Here is a 17,357-nt window from a genome sequence, read left to right as displayed (position 1 = left end):
CATCACACACACTCCTATCCTCCTGGTGGAGACCTGTGCCCAGAAGGGCACTTTTTCTAGTTTACTCTGCTTTGCTTTTGTGTTGCTTTGCTTATAATAAAACCCCAAAGTCGCTTATAATAAGCGGACATGGCAACTCTAGTCAGCGCCGCCGACCGTCCCTTCTGCCTATGGGATGGAGACTCGCCCCACACACAGCAGCAGCAGCGCCAGCGCTCTACTCGTGTTTCACCAGAGGGCAGAGGGATACTAGCGGCCGCGCGCGAGGGGAGCCGCCCGCTGAAAGTCGAGGTGTGTAAACTAGTTCATAGCTTTTAGGCTTTCATTCTTCTACCTTTTGGCGCGAGGGTAAGTTCGTTAAGTTTATACACGTAATTAGAGTTTAAACATACGACGTTTTCACCACGGAGATAACTACAACAAATTGAAAAGAAAGAGCTCTTCAGGAATTCGGTATTGACGTTGACAGTCTGCTAACGGCTTATAGCCGCGTGCTGCGGAGGCTGCCTGACGTGACCGTGGCGTAATATATAAACAGGAACTTTTGTTTGCCTCGGTAAGGACATACATTGTGCAGAAATGCGCCACTGATGTAGCTGTTATTGGCCGCAAATGCTAACCTCCTCCTAACACTTAAACTAGTGAGTCAGTAGAAGCTAGCTAATGATGATGGGCTAATAACAATTGCATAACGTTAAACGTTAGCTCGCTGGCTAAACGGTTGCAGCCGACCTGTGTGTGTTTTTAGCTGCTGTGCAGCGCACGTCTTACTATCGGTTAGTGGTGAAAAACAACTTTAAATGGTTCATAATTTGGGACATTGTTTTGACAGCTAAAGGGAGGTTGTGTTTTCGGGGGAGAGAAGCCTGTTTTGGTGGAGAAAGGACAAAGTGAGTGACACCTCGCTCGGGCCAATGACAGGTCGCGGGTGTGTCATTTCACATCATTTCCCGTGCGGAGAAGCCAATGAAATCGTCCTTGTAAGCTGTAGTGGGCGGGTCTATGGTCAGAGCAGTGCTGAAGGAGAAAGCAGAGTGCTGTAGTGTGAGTGTGTATTCAACAAGGTCACCACAACACACTGTAAACTCCAGCGTCAACGGGTCCATTTAGCACCATTTGCACACAATCAACACCGATTTTGCCGTGTAGAAACACTGCATCCGTACCAGCATGTCCTCGTATAACAAATATTCACGTTGTTTACAAAACGGGAGCCCCTGTGAACTCAATCGTTTTGACTGAGTTTCTTTTCAGGACCGCTGCTGTACTTTCGTGCTGACTGATCACGTGTTGTCAGTGCCAGCAACCTCTTTGACTGCCTTTAGATAAATATAGAAAAGAGGTAACATGTGTCTTTAACTTCTGAAGGGTTGAGAGATGGACAACTAACAACAGTGCAATTACTTTTATTGCCCAGATCCTTATGTTGTTTTTAGTTCAAACTAAGGCTTTTGTTACTGACCCTGAGAGAGGACTTGACACACACACACACACACACACACACACACACACACACTGCTTGTGTGCACGCGCACACATGTAATGTGACCTGTGTGTGTGGTCTATGTCCGTTGGTTTTCAAACCTTACTTTGGCATGTGAATAAAAAGGACATTTTTGGTTAACAACAGTATATGTCCCTGGCTCGAGTCACATGGCGTTGCTAAGTGGAGTGTTCAGCTGAAGGTGACATACAAACATGTCAGTGGTCATGTGACTTACAGTGGTTACATACATACACATGCATGCAGCAGGCTGTCTTTTCACCTGTTGGAAACAATCAACATCAAAAACTCAATGAATCTACAGTACACTGTCAAGCATGAGCTTCATTCAAGGAAATAACTTTGGTGGTACAACCTAAGACGAAATGTTTGGTAACGTGCATGTTCTCCACCGTTGGTGAGTTAGTTTGTGTGTGTGTGTGTGTAGTGTACTGTACATCTAATGCGCATTAGTGTTTTTGGAGAAGGGCGCTTTAGAAATGCAATGTTAAGGTGCATTATTTGCACTGTTCTAAATGTTCTCTAGAGCAGTGGCAACTGCCAACTAGCAAGTAAAGATTACCGACAAATAGGACAGCAACATTAGACAGTAAGACTACATTTATCCTTGTAGACAGACAGATGGTAGACTATACATTAGACACGTCCATTCACACAGTAGTTTATAGATTAGGGGGTTGGGGTCGCGAGATCATTTCCAGGGGTCCCCAGCCAAAAAGGTTGGGGAGCCAAAACTCCTACTGTGGACAACTGGACAACCTCTCTACAGTCCAAAGCTACAATAGAAACATGAAATGTACTACACGTGTTAACTTAAAGGCTTTTCAAGGAGTATTTGTATGTATCAATCCCGGTTAATTTTTTACTTACGTGTTGTGGTTGGCTTTTAAAATAAAATTGCTTGGAAACCACCATGCAGTGGAAACCATTTCCAGAAAGACAGATGAGAGATGACTAACTTTATTTGAACACTGTTTACGCTGTAGGCTTTGTCTGCTTGCTGTATTCAAGTGTGTCAGTTGTGCAACATGCAGTACAACTCAATTATCCAGTTGGTGTGTCCAAGCCTAGGCTTGTGATGTGCGCTGCGGGTGACCCGACTACATTCTCAAGTGTAAACACGTTTACAAAACAAATGCCCATTCCTATTTTCTTGCTTGCTCCATTAACTTCTCTTTCATACTGCTGTCGATGTCACTCTCTCATCTGTTCTTTCTGTAGCCTTTGAATCAGCCAATCATTCTCTCTTTCTCTCTCTCTTTCACCCCCAGAGTGGACAGACAGACAGACAGACAGACCAGTCAGCCCTTCGTTCCATTTTTCCTGTTTTTTGAAGTGAAAGCGGAACCTCTTCTCCTCTCTTCTCTTCCCTCCACCCACCCAGAGGAGGCAGGACGTGAGCAAGCATTGTGTTTGAGTATTACACAGAGTGCGGTGCATTAAAGACTTGCTGATGCATCGGTTAAGGACTTGTGCCGCGCGGCTGAGGCCGCTCACCGCCTCGCAGGCGGCTCAGACTCTTGGCTCCCAGCCACCACGGCCTATTACAGGCCACGCTGCCTCTGGCTCGACAAGGACGTTTCAGCCAATCAGGCACTACACGGCGCCGGTGGCCTCGGAGCCATTCCTGAACGGAACCAGCGCAAACTATGTAGATGAGATGTACTTTGCCTGGTTGGAGGACCCCAAAAGTGTCCACAAGGTAAGACGCAAAGGAAGGACAGGTGGAGTAACTCGCTGGATGGGATGGGAGGGCTCATTATTACCTCTGTGAATGAAACCTGTTATTCCCAATCCTGGATGCTGATTGGCACGTTCTATGGAGGCAATATTCATGTTGTACTCATTGATGAATGGAATGTTGGTACCATGTTTTAACATGTTTGCACAATGTTGCACATTTCAGGTAAGGTAAATTTATTTATAAAGCGCCTTTCAAAACAAATGTTACAAGGTGCCGTGCAATAAATGAAATGAAATAGAGCAAGAGCATCACATAGATCAACAATAAAACAACAATGCGTTACAGCAGAGCAGTAAATAAAATGCATATAAATACACGGTTCATAGACAATATTACAAACCAAAATGCTTACAAAACAAATTGGTTTTTAGCAGCTTTTTAAAGGCATCGACTGACTCTGCCCTCCTTAGGAACAGTGGTAGTTCATTCCATAGAGTAGGGGCTACGAACGCAAAAGCTCGATCACCTTTTGTTCTTGGCTTCGTTTTAGGAATGCTGAGAAGGCCTAGACCTAAGTGCTCTCACATTGACCTTGGGGGACAGTAGTTCAGTTAAATAAATTGGAGTGGAGAGCTTTATAAGTGATTAACATAATTGTAAAAACTATTCTGCAGTCAATTGGAGAAGCCACTGTAAAGCAGCAAGCGCTGGAGTGATATGAGACCTTCTGAAAGTATTCGATAAAGGCTAGCCGTGTATTGAGGTGTTAATTGTGTTAATGAGTTACAATAATCCAACCGGGAGGAAATAAAAGAGCGAACGTTTTTAACTCGTATCTTTGCTTCTGGAACAACATATTTTCAGATGCGGGTCGGCGGCCAATTACATATATTTTTGGGGGTCCTTGACATGAAAATGTTTGAGAACCACTGACATTAGAAACACGTTTTTCAGAAAACTGTCAGGATTTAGAAGGCATTTGTAGGTCTAAATGGGTTAAACTTATCCCCTAGCTGTGACAATATTCATGATATGCCACACAGTTGAGTGCCATATTGTCTTTTATACAACTTTTTTGAACTGAAATGATTGAGGGTCACTGAGACCTCCAGGGTCAGAAGAGGATATATATATATATATATATTGCATGTCAGGTCAATCACAGGCCGGGTGTGTTGCACCCAGCATTCTGCTTCCAGTCCACATTCTTTTTTGAGTGGTGTAAACCACTCCTACAACTGGCTTTGTTAGTGCAGAAAAAATGAGCATGGTTGCTATGTTCAACCTGTTCACCCGGGTGTGATTTCATACAACTGGCTTTGTTAGTGCAGAAAAAATGAGCATGGTTGCTATGTTCACCCTGTTCACCCGGGTGTGATTTCATTACGTCAGACATGATTTCATTACGTCAGACAGGCCTTACACCACTCAGTTCACACGGGTGTGATTCTTTTTTTTGTATGTGAATTCATATTTTAATAGGAGCTTAAAAAATCCTTTCAGTTTGCGACAACGCATTTTTACTATATTAAATCAATTTCCTTACTGGAAACTAGCTGCTGTGTTTGGAATGTGAACTGACAGAATTCCTGTAACACTGACTGAGAGGAGCCAGGATTGACAGCTCCCCATGTTCCCTTGTGACTAGTTGTGAGTTTGTAGTATGTCTTTCACTCCTAGTGATTTTTACTAGTTGACTAGTTGCCTAGTTTTACTAGTCGACTAGTTGTTTACCTATTATGAAAAAAACTTTAAAAAACTTTTTTTAATGATATTTGTACATTTAAAAACGGTACATTGGTGACTATAATCTAGCATTCTAGCTGATCTTGAGGCCTACAAAAACGTATCAACTAGTCAACTAGTACCAGCAAGGTCGACTAGTGGATTTACTAGTCGACTAGTTGAATAGTCGACTAGTTGAATAGTCGACTAGTTGCTTAAAGCCCTAGTTTGTAGGTCGTCTCTCTTCAGTGAAGGGACTAATAAATGAGTTAAATGAATGTGGACAGTTACAGACAAAACAAAAACGATCCCCCGCCCTTCCACATGGACACCTTCTCATTTCTCCCATTGGACCCTAACAAGTCTGTAACAGGTCCATTTGGTTACATTTTTTCCACTCTCAATCAGAGTTATGGTGGCCCTTGAAATAAATACCAGTTTCAGGCAGAAACTGTTAAAACGGTTCCTCAATGTTTAATCCTGTTCCTCCAATTCCGGATCCCAACCCTATATACATGTATGTACACTAGTATACTGGCTGGTACAGTAGGTATACAATGTAGACGACATAGTACATACCGACTGCAGTGGCTGGTAGATATAGGTATACATTTTATACTATGCAGTGATAGGTTTTCATTGTAATGGGTCCCGGGACCCAGGGGTAGTCTTTTAGATGGGTCCCAGCTCCCAGGGACATTTTAGATGGGTCCCAGGGACATTTTAGATGGGTCCCAGGGACATTTTATGAGTCCTACTTCAACGACGTTAGAGTACAGTATTGCATCCCAGGATCCCCGGAGGGTGACATGATTGCGTCCTTTCTCAATTTAGTGCGTCTTATGGATGCAGGCTATTTGCATCACTGTGTGAGAATCCCAGAGATCTGTCCATGAGAGGCTGTGGGCCTGGTGGCACAGCGCCCTCTAGAGGAGACTATGGTGCTGTGTGAATTGTGCTGACTGAGGCAGTCGACAGCCAGACCATGTGAAGGTCACTCAGCTAGGCTAATAATAACCTGTTGAATGTACGTGCCCATGCCCATGACCACCACCCATGACCCATGTGTGAGTGAAAGAATTCCAGTAACCACGGGGTATGGTTAATCAATGGAACGAATGTGAGAGTTTTACATTTTGGATTAAAGATGGATTTACATTGGATTTGAGGAGCCGCTAGAAGGCCACAATAAAACATTTAAATTGAAAAATATAAACATGGCATTTTAACATAACTGGCGTTTTCATCTCTGCCAGTCCGACAATCATGCTCGAGTCTCAGCCAGTGCTTTAGGATCACCACCAGTGATCAAAAGGTCAAAACCCCAACAAAAACTACAAAACAGGAGTAACCAGGACGTGTTCACAGGAGAAGATACAAAGTGTAAAAGAAATATATATATATATATATATATATATATATATATATATATATATATATATATATATATATATATGTATGTGCTCACACGGATCAAACAGGGGCTCAAGACATAGAAAAATATTGTTATAGTTACTGTACTCTGTACTCTACTACTGTTTTGTAGTGTACTGTGCTCTGTACTCTACTACTGTACTTTGATTAGTTTTGGAGAAAATCTTTGAGAAATGACAGTTATCGTGTGGGGGTCCCCGGGGGTCCCCGGAACATCCAGACCCCCAGAAACACGCCCAGGGGGCCGGCCCGGTTCCGGCGAGCCTTCCCGGGTCTGAAACGGTCGAGAAATGACAGTTACCGTGCTGCAGCTTTCCGTGCTCGGACAGACACAAGGAAACGCATTATTGAATTAACCCATTCTCAGTGATGTAAATAGGTTTTCAATGTAATGAGTCCCGGGATGCAGGGATGGTCTTTTAGATGAGTCCCAGGGACATTTTATGAGTCCCACTTCAACGACGTTAAGAGTCATATTTTGCCATTTACAAATTGCAGCATTTAACTCCCATTTAATTTGATATGGTTATATAATGTGGTTATATTCATGTAGAAAACAGAAGAATAAATGATTATTATAACTAAAGCTAGCAAAATAAACTAGAATAAAAAAAACAGTACAGTAGTGCATCCCGTGGATGCAGAGGTCGTTGTTTTATTGCGTCCCTTAACTATAAACTGTGTTTTGGGATGCAAAATGCACCCTATTTTAATCTCTGCATTCTGTTTGCATTATGTTATGCTTTAGCTATTGAAAATTAGCAGATCTACAAGCTGGCGCGCTACGAGCTTGTAGGTCTGCTATTTTTGAAAAATCGAAGAACGACTGACATAGAAACATAGCTTTTTCAGAAAACTGTCGGGATGTAGACGACATTTTTAGAATCTGATCTCAGGTCAAAATGGGTTTTAATCCATTGAGACCTGGAACGCATCCATGTCACGTTAGCGTTTAACCACATTAACCCATTTTGGGGCGGGAACCCCTTTTGGTGTTTTAAACATTGTTATAATTTAGCTATTGAAAAATAGCAGATCTACAAGCTCATAGCGCGCCACCGAGTGGCGCGCTATGAACTTGTAGGTCTGCTATTTTTGAAAAATCGTTAAAATGTGCCTCAAATCTTTCCGAAAATTGTCATGATTTAGAAAACTTTTTTTGTTTAATTTCGACGTCAGGCCTGAATGGGTTAAGGCAACTCCAACATGTTTAGACCATGCAAGGTCTTTTTGCCCCTTTTTTGCATGGTCGAAACATGTTGGCAGTTGCCTTTTATGTAAATGAAGGCCATTCCTCTTTGAGTGCCCGGATCGTCTGTTGTTTTTGCGGTCTAATTCAACTACAAAAGGTTTGGAATCTGAATAAAGGGCAAGCATTCTTCTACCAATACCACTGTGTTCCAAACACAAACGTTGCCTTTAAGTGTGTGTGTGTGTGTGTGTGTGTGTGTGTGTGTGTGTGTGTGTGTGTGTGTGTGTGGTAGGTATGTATTCGGTCCAGTGGCAGGGAGTGGGTGAGTCATGTGTCTGCCACGTCCTCTTTCCTACCACACACTGATGGAGCATGACACACCCTTTATACTAAAGTCTAGTTTAGATGTTTTGCTCTACTTGGCTCTGTTGTTATTACTTTACTTTGCCCTCTGGGCAACCACACTATAGGCAGCAATTACCCGATTTTAATTTCTTTTTCTGTGTAAACATTTTTGGGGTCCCTGTGATGTGATGTGGGTCAATACATCATCATTTTACTGTACTTATGCACGACTCAAAGCTTGAAATTGTCAGTTCAACCACATTTGCAATTCCTCTTACATGTGACATGTGACAAACAAGACTGATTATTTGTTGCAAGTCTGGACATTTTTAACTGTAGTCTATGTACTTAAAGTGGCTTACATTGTCAGTGACACACAAATCTAATTGCTAATTGGAGAGTAATTCTCAGATACAGTATCTATGTAGTATTAATGAGATCATAGTCCTCAGGCAGATAAGATAAGTTCTTCTGAAGATTACCTCTCTGCCCATAGTGATGTATGCATTATTTGGCAGGGCTTGGCATGTGTTTCTCTCTGTCTGTGAACAAAACGACTTGAGACTGGATGGCTAAATCAAGATTATTAACTTTCGCGGTCAAAACGGTTATGGTCTCTCTCAATCTTGGTCAAGGGAGAGAGAGATGTTGATTTGTTCGTGACACTGGATGAAATTGCTATTCCTGCTGATGGTCACAGCATTTTGTGGTGACAGTGGATTGGAGGTACATCTGGCCAGTTCGTTGGTACTTTGCGTTCCTGCGTCGTTCTTGAGTACATGATCCACGTATGTTAGTGTTAGTACAGGAAATCTCTGGAAAATGCAGGATCAAACTAATTGCAAAAAAACTGTGGGAACGATTCTACAAATGTCTTCTAAATCCTGACAGTTTTCTGAAAAACCCTATGTTTCTGTCAGTGGTTCTCAAACATTTTCATGTCAAGGACTCCCAAGATTATATGTAATTGGCCGCCGACCCCCATCTGAAAATATGTTGTTCCAGGGACACCCCATTTTTTTTTCACCGAGTGCCGTGCTACGAGCTTGTAGATCTGCTATTTTTCAATGGCTAAAGTATAACGATGCTTAAAACACCAAAAGGGGTTCCCGCCCAAAATGCGTTAAAACATAACGAAATCTAGAAAATATCTGCCTTTCAGTATATAGGATGTCTATGGTGGCCATACTGTACTGGCCATTTTCAACACTTTCCCCTCAGACAATTCTAGGCAAACTTCTTTTCTGTTAATTCAGGATATATCCCTGTGCTTGTTCCACGTGTCGACCGCATAGTCCAGGACAGGTCTGTCAGGACTACTTTGGGGTGTCGTCTCGACCTCCTTGGTGTTCGAGTAAAACCAAGATCCTGCTCTCGTCCACTGATGGCCTATACCAGACCAAAATATTGATCGGTTTTCTAGCCTAATCTGTACGAGGGCTGTCAAATAATCGGTAGAGGAGGCTGAACAAACAGCCAAAAAGGACACGCACATCTATATACCTAATATACTAGGCTGGGTGCTGGATCTAAATAAAGTCACATCTATATACCTATATACTAGGCTGGGTGCTGGATCTAAATAAAGTCACATCTATATACCTATATACTAGGCTGGGTGCTGGATCTAAATAAAGTCACATCTATATACCTATATACTAGGCTGGGTGCTGGATCTAAATAAAGTCACATCTATATACCTATATACTAGGCTGGGTGCTGGATCTAAATAAAGTCACAAATCAAGAAATGAAAAAAAATCCGCACACCATTTTATGCTCCCAAATATTACTTTACTGAAGTAAAGAAATATTTGGGAGTGCGGATTATTCTAAACAAGCCAAACACATTCCACATTCATAACATGACCAAAGAACCAGTGACGGTTGTCCCACGATTTAAGCCACATGAGTATTTGCTGTTCCAGCATCAGGATTTTTTGGGTGGACGACAATATAGAGCACCGACGTCTGACTTAATCTACACATCCTACCTGAGTTGCGTTATCCCCCCCCCCCCCATTCTGAATAGACCTTTTTTTATATTGCGTCAAATAAGAACTGTGTTCCAAAAATAAACAAATGAACCTGGCAGTTTGCCTCATATGGATATTGAGGATCGACTGACGGCGAGAAAACGCTACCGTTACTGCCGCCGAATTAGTTTAGGACTGTATCAAATAGGAGTGACCATCGTAAACGATACTGAGCCACCTCCCCCGACAATATCACAGAGACGGTTTGTTTATTATCTGGACCACAATTCTTATATTAGACGGTTCTAAGCATAGATATATATAAACTCTAGATAGCTCACCCGCGCTGTTGGCCAATGGAGAGCGACGTCGTTACGTGGCGGCCATCTTACCTCGGGCCACATAACATTGTGTCTATGGGGCATGTACTCTTAAATGACCATAACTTGCTAAATTTTCAACCGATTTTCAAACGTTTTGGTTTGTTATAAACGTCAGATGTCCGCATACTTATATGCTTTTATACGACGTTCATATTTTAAAAAAAAATAAGCAGATAAGCGTCCTGGATCATAGCCACGTTGACAACGTTTGTAATAAACCAACCCGTTTGTAAATCCGTCAAGATTTGAGCGAGTTATGACTGTTTCTGTTTGAGCTGCCATTGAACATACTGTACTGTAGCCCCGAAGTAAGATGGCTGCCGGGTGAACGACGTCAGAAACTCCGCCTTGAGCCATCTAGAGTTTATATATATCTATGGTTCTGAGAAGATGGCCCAATGTTGTTCTCCATAGAGAAATTACTTCTGCAACCCAGGGGATCATGAGCGGGGTGATGTCAGGACTTCGGTTCTTTGTGACTTGTGAACAATTCAAATTAAATGTCAGTTGTTAGAGAAGAGATGGTTCCCTGGGACTGACGCTCGTTTGGAAGTATTGAAATGATTGCCGCCATAAAGTGTGCATGTGTGTGCGTGTGTGAGAGTAGTGGCATATGGTTCTCGACAGTAAAGGTATCACAAATGATCTGTTCTGCCGAAATTAAATCCTGGTGAATACCTAACTTCTGGTCCTCTTTCCTCTCCCCCCTCTCTCTGCAGTCGTGGGATGTATTCTTTCGTAATGCCAATGCCGGGGCCCCTCCTGGGGCCGCCTACCAGAGTCCCTTGTCTCTGACGCTGCCAGCAGGGATGCCCAGTGCGGTGGGGACCCAAACCAACGTCGACAAAATGGTAGAAGACCACCTGGCCGTCCAGTCGCTCATCAGAGCGTATCAGGTATAGCGCACAGACACGAGAAACTCATTCTCTGGTCAGCTAATCGGAGACCAAATAAACACAATACATCAAGTCTATATATAATTAATTTAAAGGAGCATTCAGTGATTTGAGTGATTTGGAAAACCACCCAGTCCGCCCCGGTAACAAAATGTGCACATGCACGCTCTACAGTGGGGGGAAGTGCAACAGGCCAACAGCATGTGCATCAAGGCCCGCCCCCACTCGATCATGATTGGAGGAAGGCCCCTCTCATCCTGATTGGATGAAGGCTTTGCCACCCGCCACCAAAACTGAAACTAGGGTTTTTTTTACCCCAGGGGCTCACTGGGGACAGGGAGGAACTCCTTATATGGTCAGCACACTCTATAGTAGGGAGGATTATCCAGAAAAAAATAAAAAAATAAGTGATATTTAGATTAAGTCAAATCACTGAATATACCTTTAATATTGTGATGAATTCTATATCCTGGATGTGTACAAACGGATTGAATTGTATACAAGGGCTGATGAAAACGTTACAGTAAAATGTATCACAGGTGGATTATACAGAGGGTCTTAGACGGTTATACTTACACTTGCATTTTTTTTTTCAATGCACCTTTTGCGATCAGATGTGCCAGATCCAAGGTTCCAAACTCAACTGTCTGCAAACTGTGTCCACAACACTGCAACATTGTAATTGTTTCCCAATATATATATATAAACAAAAACGAATATATTGTTGTCGTTAAGTGAATTCTACAATATAAAGGGCTCACACTTGTGGGTTTCCTGTGGTTGACTGACCAAACTGATCAGTAAAAAATATATTTTCAAATGAATAGGTTGATTTGACAGCATGCATCTCCATACGCTACAAAAATAAGTGTGCATTTTTTCCATGATGTATTATCCAATCACCCACCAGAAACATGGCTGCTTTTTGATTCCATAAAAAGCATCTTAATTTGCATATGTTGCATTATGTGTGTCCTTTCATTTTGATTTATTATTGGCCTACACATTAATGTTCACAATCCCAATACGATAGCGGCAGTTCAGGGGTAAATGACTGCTGACAAAAGGCCGTCCTTTTTTTTTTACAAATAATTTTGCCGACATCTACAATGATTTGTATTAGCTTACTAGCTTCCGCTTCCATCAACGCAGACAGGCAGAGCTCCAGGTTGTTTTTGAGAACAGTAGGAATTAATGAACGCATTAAGACCTGAGGCCGAAGTGGAGTTGGTGAACATGCATTGACGGGACATGAAAGCATATTGCATACAGATGGAGAGGAGACGAGAGGAGACGAGAGGAGACGAGAGGAGCTTGGTGAAATCATGGGAAGTCCCCTGGCAGTCTAAAGGCTAGGAGCAGCATAAATGAGGCTAATCCAAGGCAAGCCTGTGTGTTTTGTCAGAAAGGAAAGTTTTAAGCCTATACTCTTAAATGTACTGTAGAGACCGTGACTTCCTTTTCCGACCTAAACGGGGGGAGAAGTTTCCACCGGTGATAGTTGGAGGCTCTCTGCTTCCCCTTATACCAGGGGTGGGCAACTGGCGGCCCGGGGGCCACATGCGGCCCCCACCTTCACTTAATGCGGCCCTCAGGTTAATGTCAGAATTTTGATATAATATTGGTTTCAGCTGATTACAATTCCACAACATGCAAACATGACCCGCTTTAATTACTTCAGTCTAAATTAGTAGCTCAATGCTTCAACACAAGTATAATTAAAGGCATTTGAAATGAAAAATATTACTTTTCAGGATTCTGATTAAAAAAATAGCAAAAATTCAAGATTTCAATTCGAATATAGCAAAAATAGCCGATCTACAAGCTCAAAACGCGTCGCAGCGCGACGCGTTTTGAGCTTGTAGATCGGCTATTTTTGCCACGACCGTAATATATGGCCCTAGGGAGTGAGTGTTGAAATATAGTGGCCCTCTCCATTCTCAAAGTTGCCCACCGCTGCCTTATACTGTAGATTCTAGGATTTCTGGGAGCGCAGTTTGCACAATGTAAAGCAGTGGTTCCCTTGAGGGAGTTCCAGGTTGGGTCCCCAGCTAAATGATAGTTAGGAACCAAATGGATCCTTATGGGTCTGTAACTTAGAGAGTGTATGGAGAGAATGGAACCAAATGGACCCCGTTCAAATTAACTTTGACTTTACAATATTATACATTGGGGTCCCAGAGATAGGAAATGCCACTAAATCGGGGACCGTGGCATAATTCAGCTCAAACCAGGGGAGCCCGTGAAATGAAAATGGTTGAAAATCACAGCTATAGAGCCGTCACAATCTTCTCTTATGGGGGTCCTTGCCATATATTTTCAAATGGGGGGCCCCGCATGCTAATGAGTATCATTTTGGGGGTACCACTGATGTAAAGGGCTTTGGACAAAGACGTTACAGTTGGGTGCCACCGATACTGTCCCTTTATCATTTGACCCATTTAGGCCTGACCTCAAAACTTCTAAATCCTCCAGTTTTCTGAAATGAATATTTTCACGATTTTTCAAAAATAGCAGACCTACAAGCTCGTAGCGCGCCACTCGGTGGCGCGCTATGAGCTTGTAGATCTGCTATTTTTCAATAGCTAAATTATAACATAATGTTTAAAACGCCAAAAGGGGTTCCCGCCCAAAATGGGTTAACTGTCCTTTTGCGCAGATCACGCAAACCTCAGCAAAAAGAAAAGGACAATATCGATGGCCTCCAACTGTATATAATAGATGCACCATTTTTTTCAAGTTGACAATACAGCCAAACATTTTCCAAAGCATACAGTAGTTTGTTTGATATTGCATTCATTAATGGTATTACAATTAACTCGCAGAGACTTGAAACTTGCCTCTGTACATGGCGGGGAACATTGGGATAAATACAGAATAATCTGGGGGAGATGACTTTGAAGGGACAGTACTGTAGTACTGTCTGTAAATACTGTAACAACATATGTATGTACATAAATTCTACATCTTCAAAACATTGAGATCAGCCCTTGTAATAGGACAATAAGAGATACTATCTGATATTCTTATATGCTGTCTAAAAAACACGGTATACAGTTGTATACTGACGAGTCTGTTTTGATGTAGGATTTTCTATTGACAGTATATTCAGTGATAATGTATCGATCAATACAAGCTATCAGTTAATGGTATGGCGTTCATAGTGCTATTGCTTTTTATAGCAATGGCTTTTTATAATTTTGCGTGTGTGTGTGTGTGGGAGGTGTGGTATTGCTGCTTTCATGCTCTCTCTCCCTCCACCCTCTGCTTTCTCTATTGTTCCCTATCTTCGTCTTCTCCTCCATTCCTCTACTCCGCCACCTCGGTCCTCTATTGCAGATCCGGGGTCACCACGTAGCCCAGTTGGACCCTCTCGGCATCATGGATGCCGATCTGGATTCCTGTGTTCCCATGGACATTATCACCTCCTCCGACAAACTGGGTGAGAAACAGATAAACGTCTCTCTAGCTCCCAGCTCCCCAGCATACCATCTGAATCCCTATCTATCTGAAACCCTCTCATATGCTGGCCAAACCTTGGAGAACATTATCTGTGTATTAGACCATGGCATGTCTTCATAGAGACGTTATATCCAGGGTAGTACTTCTAATCTAGAATGTTATAAGGCATCGGACAGTCGTTCTAGAATGTCATAAATAATACACTGTAATGGATGTTAAAATACACCAGGAAGTAGAGTTTTATAATGCAGTGGTCATAAGACAATGGGTGATTTATTTTCTTTTGTTGCTAAAGCCAGAGGTTCCAATTTATCGTTACGACAACCTCCTCTTGGCTTTGTTGTTTTTCGACAATGACATTTCCTCCTCAACAGAACAGTCTTCGATAATAATAATTCTTCTCATTCATAAACGTCTTCGAATGGAACTCCAATTCCATTCTCGTGTCTCAAGTTGTAAACAGTGGCTGATGAAGGGTCGAGGAGTTGGCTGTAGTGCTGAACTGGAGCCTCCGGTTTTAGACCACATACCGGTTAGGTTAAACACTGCTTGGCCCCCGTCGCCCTAAGATGGGGGCCAAAAGTCATCTGCTTTCCAAGCAGCACTACAGATCTGAGACTACTGAAATGTAATCAAAGAAACGATACCAATTTAAAAAGCACCCGAGGATGCAAAGCACTCTCGGAGCAACATCTCTTGTTCTATGACTCTGTTTCTGTATCCATGACCTCTGACCTTGTTCTATTCTGAAATCTTCAGGACAGCTTACTGATCATTCCAACCAATGAAATCATGAAAATCTTCCCATCTGTATCAAGTTATTTTGATTACACACTCATGCACGCACACACACACACACACACACACACACACACACACACACACACACACACACACACACAGATGGGACCATAATTACAATAATCTAGCATACATGAGGTCAGGGTAATAATAAAACTAAACCGAAATTAAAATACGAAGCTAAGTGAATTATACAAATATAACTAAGATTTAACCAGTATTTGAGAAGCTTTCAGATGCTAGACCCAGGTGCGTTGGTCCGGCTCCTTGGTCTGCTATTGGTAGGCTGTAGCTCTTAGCCCCTCGCAGGCTGTCTGCTTGGCATCTTGTTGTTTTGCAGCATCGCTGAACTTTGTTACTGAAATCTCCATTGTGTAGCATTGGCACTAGGGTTGGGATTTTTACCGTTCCGGGTCCTTAACCCATTTAGGCCTGACCTCGAAATTAAAAAAAAAAATCTTCTAAATCCTCCAGTTTTCTGAAAAAAATATTTTCACGATTTTTCAAAAAATAGCAGACCTACAAGCTCGTAGCGCGCCACCGAGTGGCGCGCTACGAGCTTGTAGATCTGCTATTTTTCAATAGCTAAATTATAACATAATGTTTAAAACACCAAAAGGGGTTCCCGCCCAAAATGGGTTAACGAATGGACCCTTAAAAGTCCGTAACTCTGAGAGTTATGGTGGTCGTTTAAATGAAAATGTTTGCGAATCACCAGTATTGTATTTGTATATAGCAGACGTGAAGTCCACATAACCAGCTCTGACAAGTGCGATCAAACCAGGTTCCAGAAACCGTTCCAAAACGTGATGGAACCGATTGTGGTTCCTCAATGTTGGGATCCGGTTCCTTCAGTTCCGGATCCCAACCCTAACTACTAGCACCTAGCCGTGATGCTGCCTTTTGTCTTGGCTCTGTGCCGTCATTGTTCCATTTGTCTTTGTCTTCTATAAGCTGGTGTATTTGAGGTGTTGGCAACACCTTGCCACTGGAGCTAGTTCTAATTAGCTGCTTCAGGCTAGATATAATGATTCTTTAGCTTGTGCTTGGATCTGTTACTGTCTTAGCCGTATTAGCTATAGTCACACAAGCGGCTATTATATTGTAGCCTTGCAGACAAGGAAATCTAGAAAATAGCAATTTTGCAATTTTCCGCAGTTTTTGCTGATACATCATTCTGCAAGGACCTTAACCCATTTAGGCCTGACCTCAAAAAAAAAAAATCTTCTAAATCCTCCAGTTTTCTGAAATAAATATTTTCATGATTTTTCAAAAATAGCAGACCTACAAGCTTGTAGATCTGTAGACCTACAAGCTTGTAGATCATATACATCGTTATAATTTAGCTATTGAAAAATAGCAGATCTACAAGCTCATAGCGCGCCACCGAGTGGCGCGCTATGAACTTGTAGGTCTGCTATTTTTGAAAAACCGTTAAAATGTGCCTCAAATCTTTCCGAAAATTGTCCATGATTTAGAAAACTTTTTTTTTAATTTCGACGTCAGGCCTGAATGGGTTAATCTATCCATGATGTTGCCACCAAATATTATTAGAAGCCATTCTCTGTGAGGACCTCTTGGTGGGGACCCACTTTTGGATCACGAGGCCAGCCCAGAAGTTGAGAAGCCTTGTTTTCAGCTTAAACACCAAAAGCGGTTCCCGCCCAGAATGGGTTAATAAGCATCTTTTTTTGTATTTTGATTATTATTTTGAAACATGTCTATTTTGACATGTACAAAGGATGCCAGGTTGAAAGCAGTTAAAGGGATAGTTCAGATTATTTTTAAATTTAAACTGTATGAAATACTTTAATTAATATAGTGGTTGCAAGTTGCAACTGTATTAATTGATTGCCCGAGTCCCGTGGTGGGAGTTCTGCTCTGGTTTTGGTGAATATTAAGTAGTTCCGGCCACTTTGTGGGGGGGCACTGGGGGCCACGCATTAAAAGTAAATT

The 17,357-nt window shown here is 42.2% G+C and overlaps 1 protein-coding gene across 3 annotated transcripts in view; it reads left to right on the top strand.

The window, feature by feature from the left end:
* The first annotated feature begins 151 nt into the window (after positions 1–151).
* Positions 152–17,357, top strand: part of ogdha (oxoglutarate dehydrogenase a) — a 42,596-nt gene continuing 25,390 nt past the window's right edge. For 2 of the 3 annotated variants that reach the window (XM_079517368.1, XM_079517366.1), the window contains exons 1-4: positions 152–291; positions 2,776–3,206; positions 10,962–11,138; positions 14,478–14,580. In XM_079517368.1, the coding sequence (XP_079373494.1) occupies positions 2,958–3,206; positions 10,962–11,138; positions 14,478–14,580 (529 nt within the window). In that variant the 5' untranslated portion in view covers positions 152–291; positions 2,776–2,957. Of the gene's footprint in view, positions 349–2,775; positions 3,207–10,961; positions 11,139–14,477; positions 14,581–17,357 lie in introns of all 3 variants that reach the window. The other variant, XM_079517367.1, reaches the window with a different exon arrangement.

The sequence above is a fragment of the Electrona antarctica genome, assembly GCF_951216825.1.
Source record: "Electrona antarctica genome assembly, chromosome: 12".
NCBI classification, from domain to species: Eukaryota; Metazoa; Chordata; class Actinopteri; order Myctophiformes; family Myctophidae; genus Electrona; species Electrona antarctica.
Note: the sequence above shows the minus strand (reverse complement) of the source record. Positions and strands in the feature narration are given on the sequence as shown.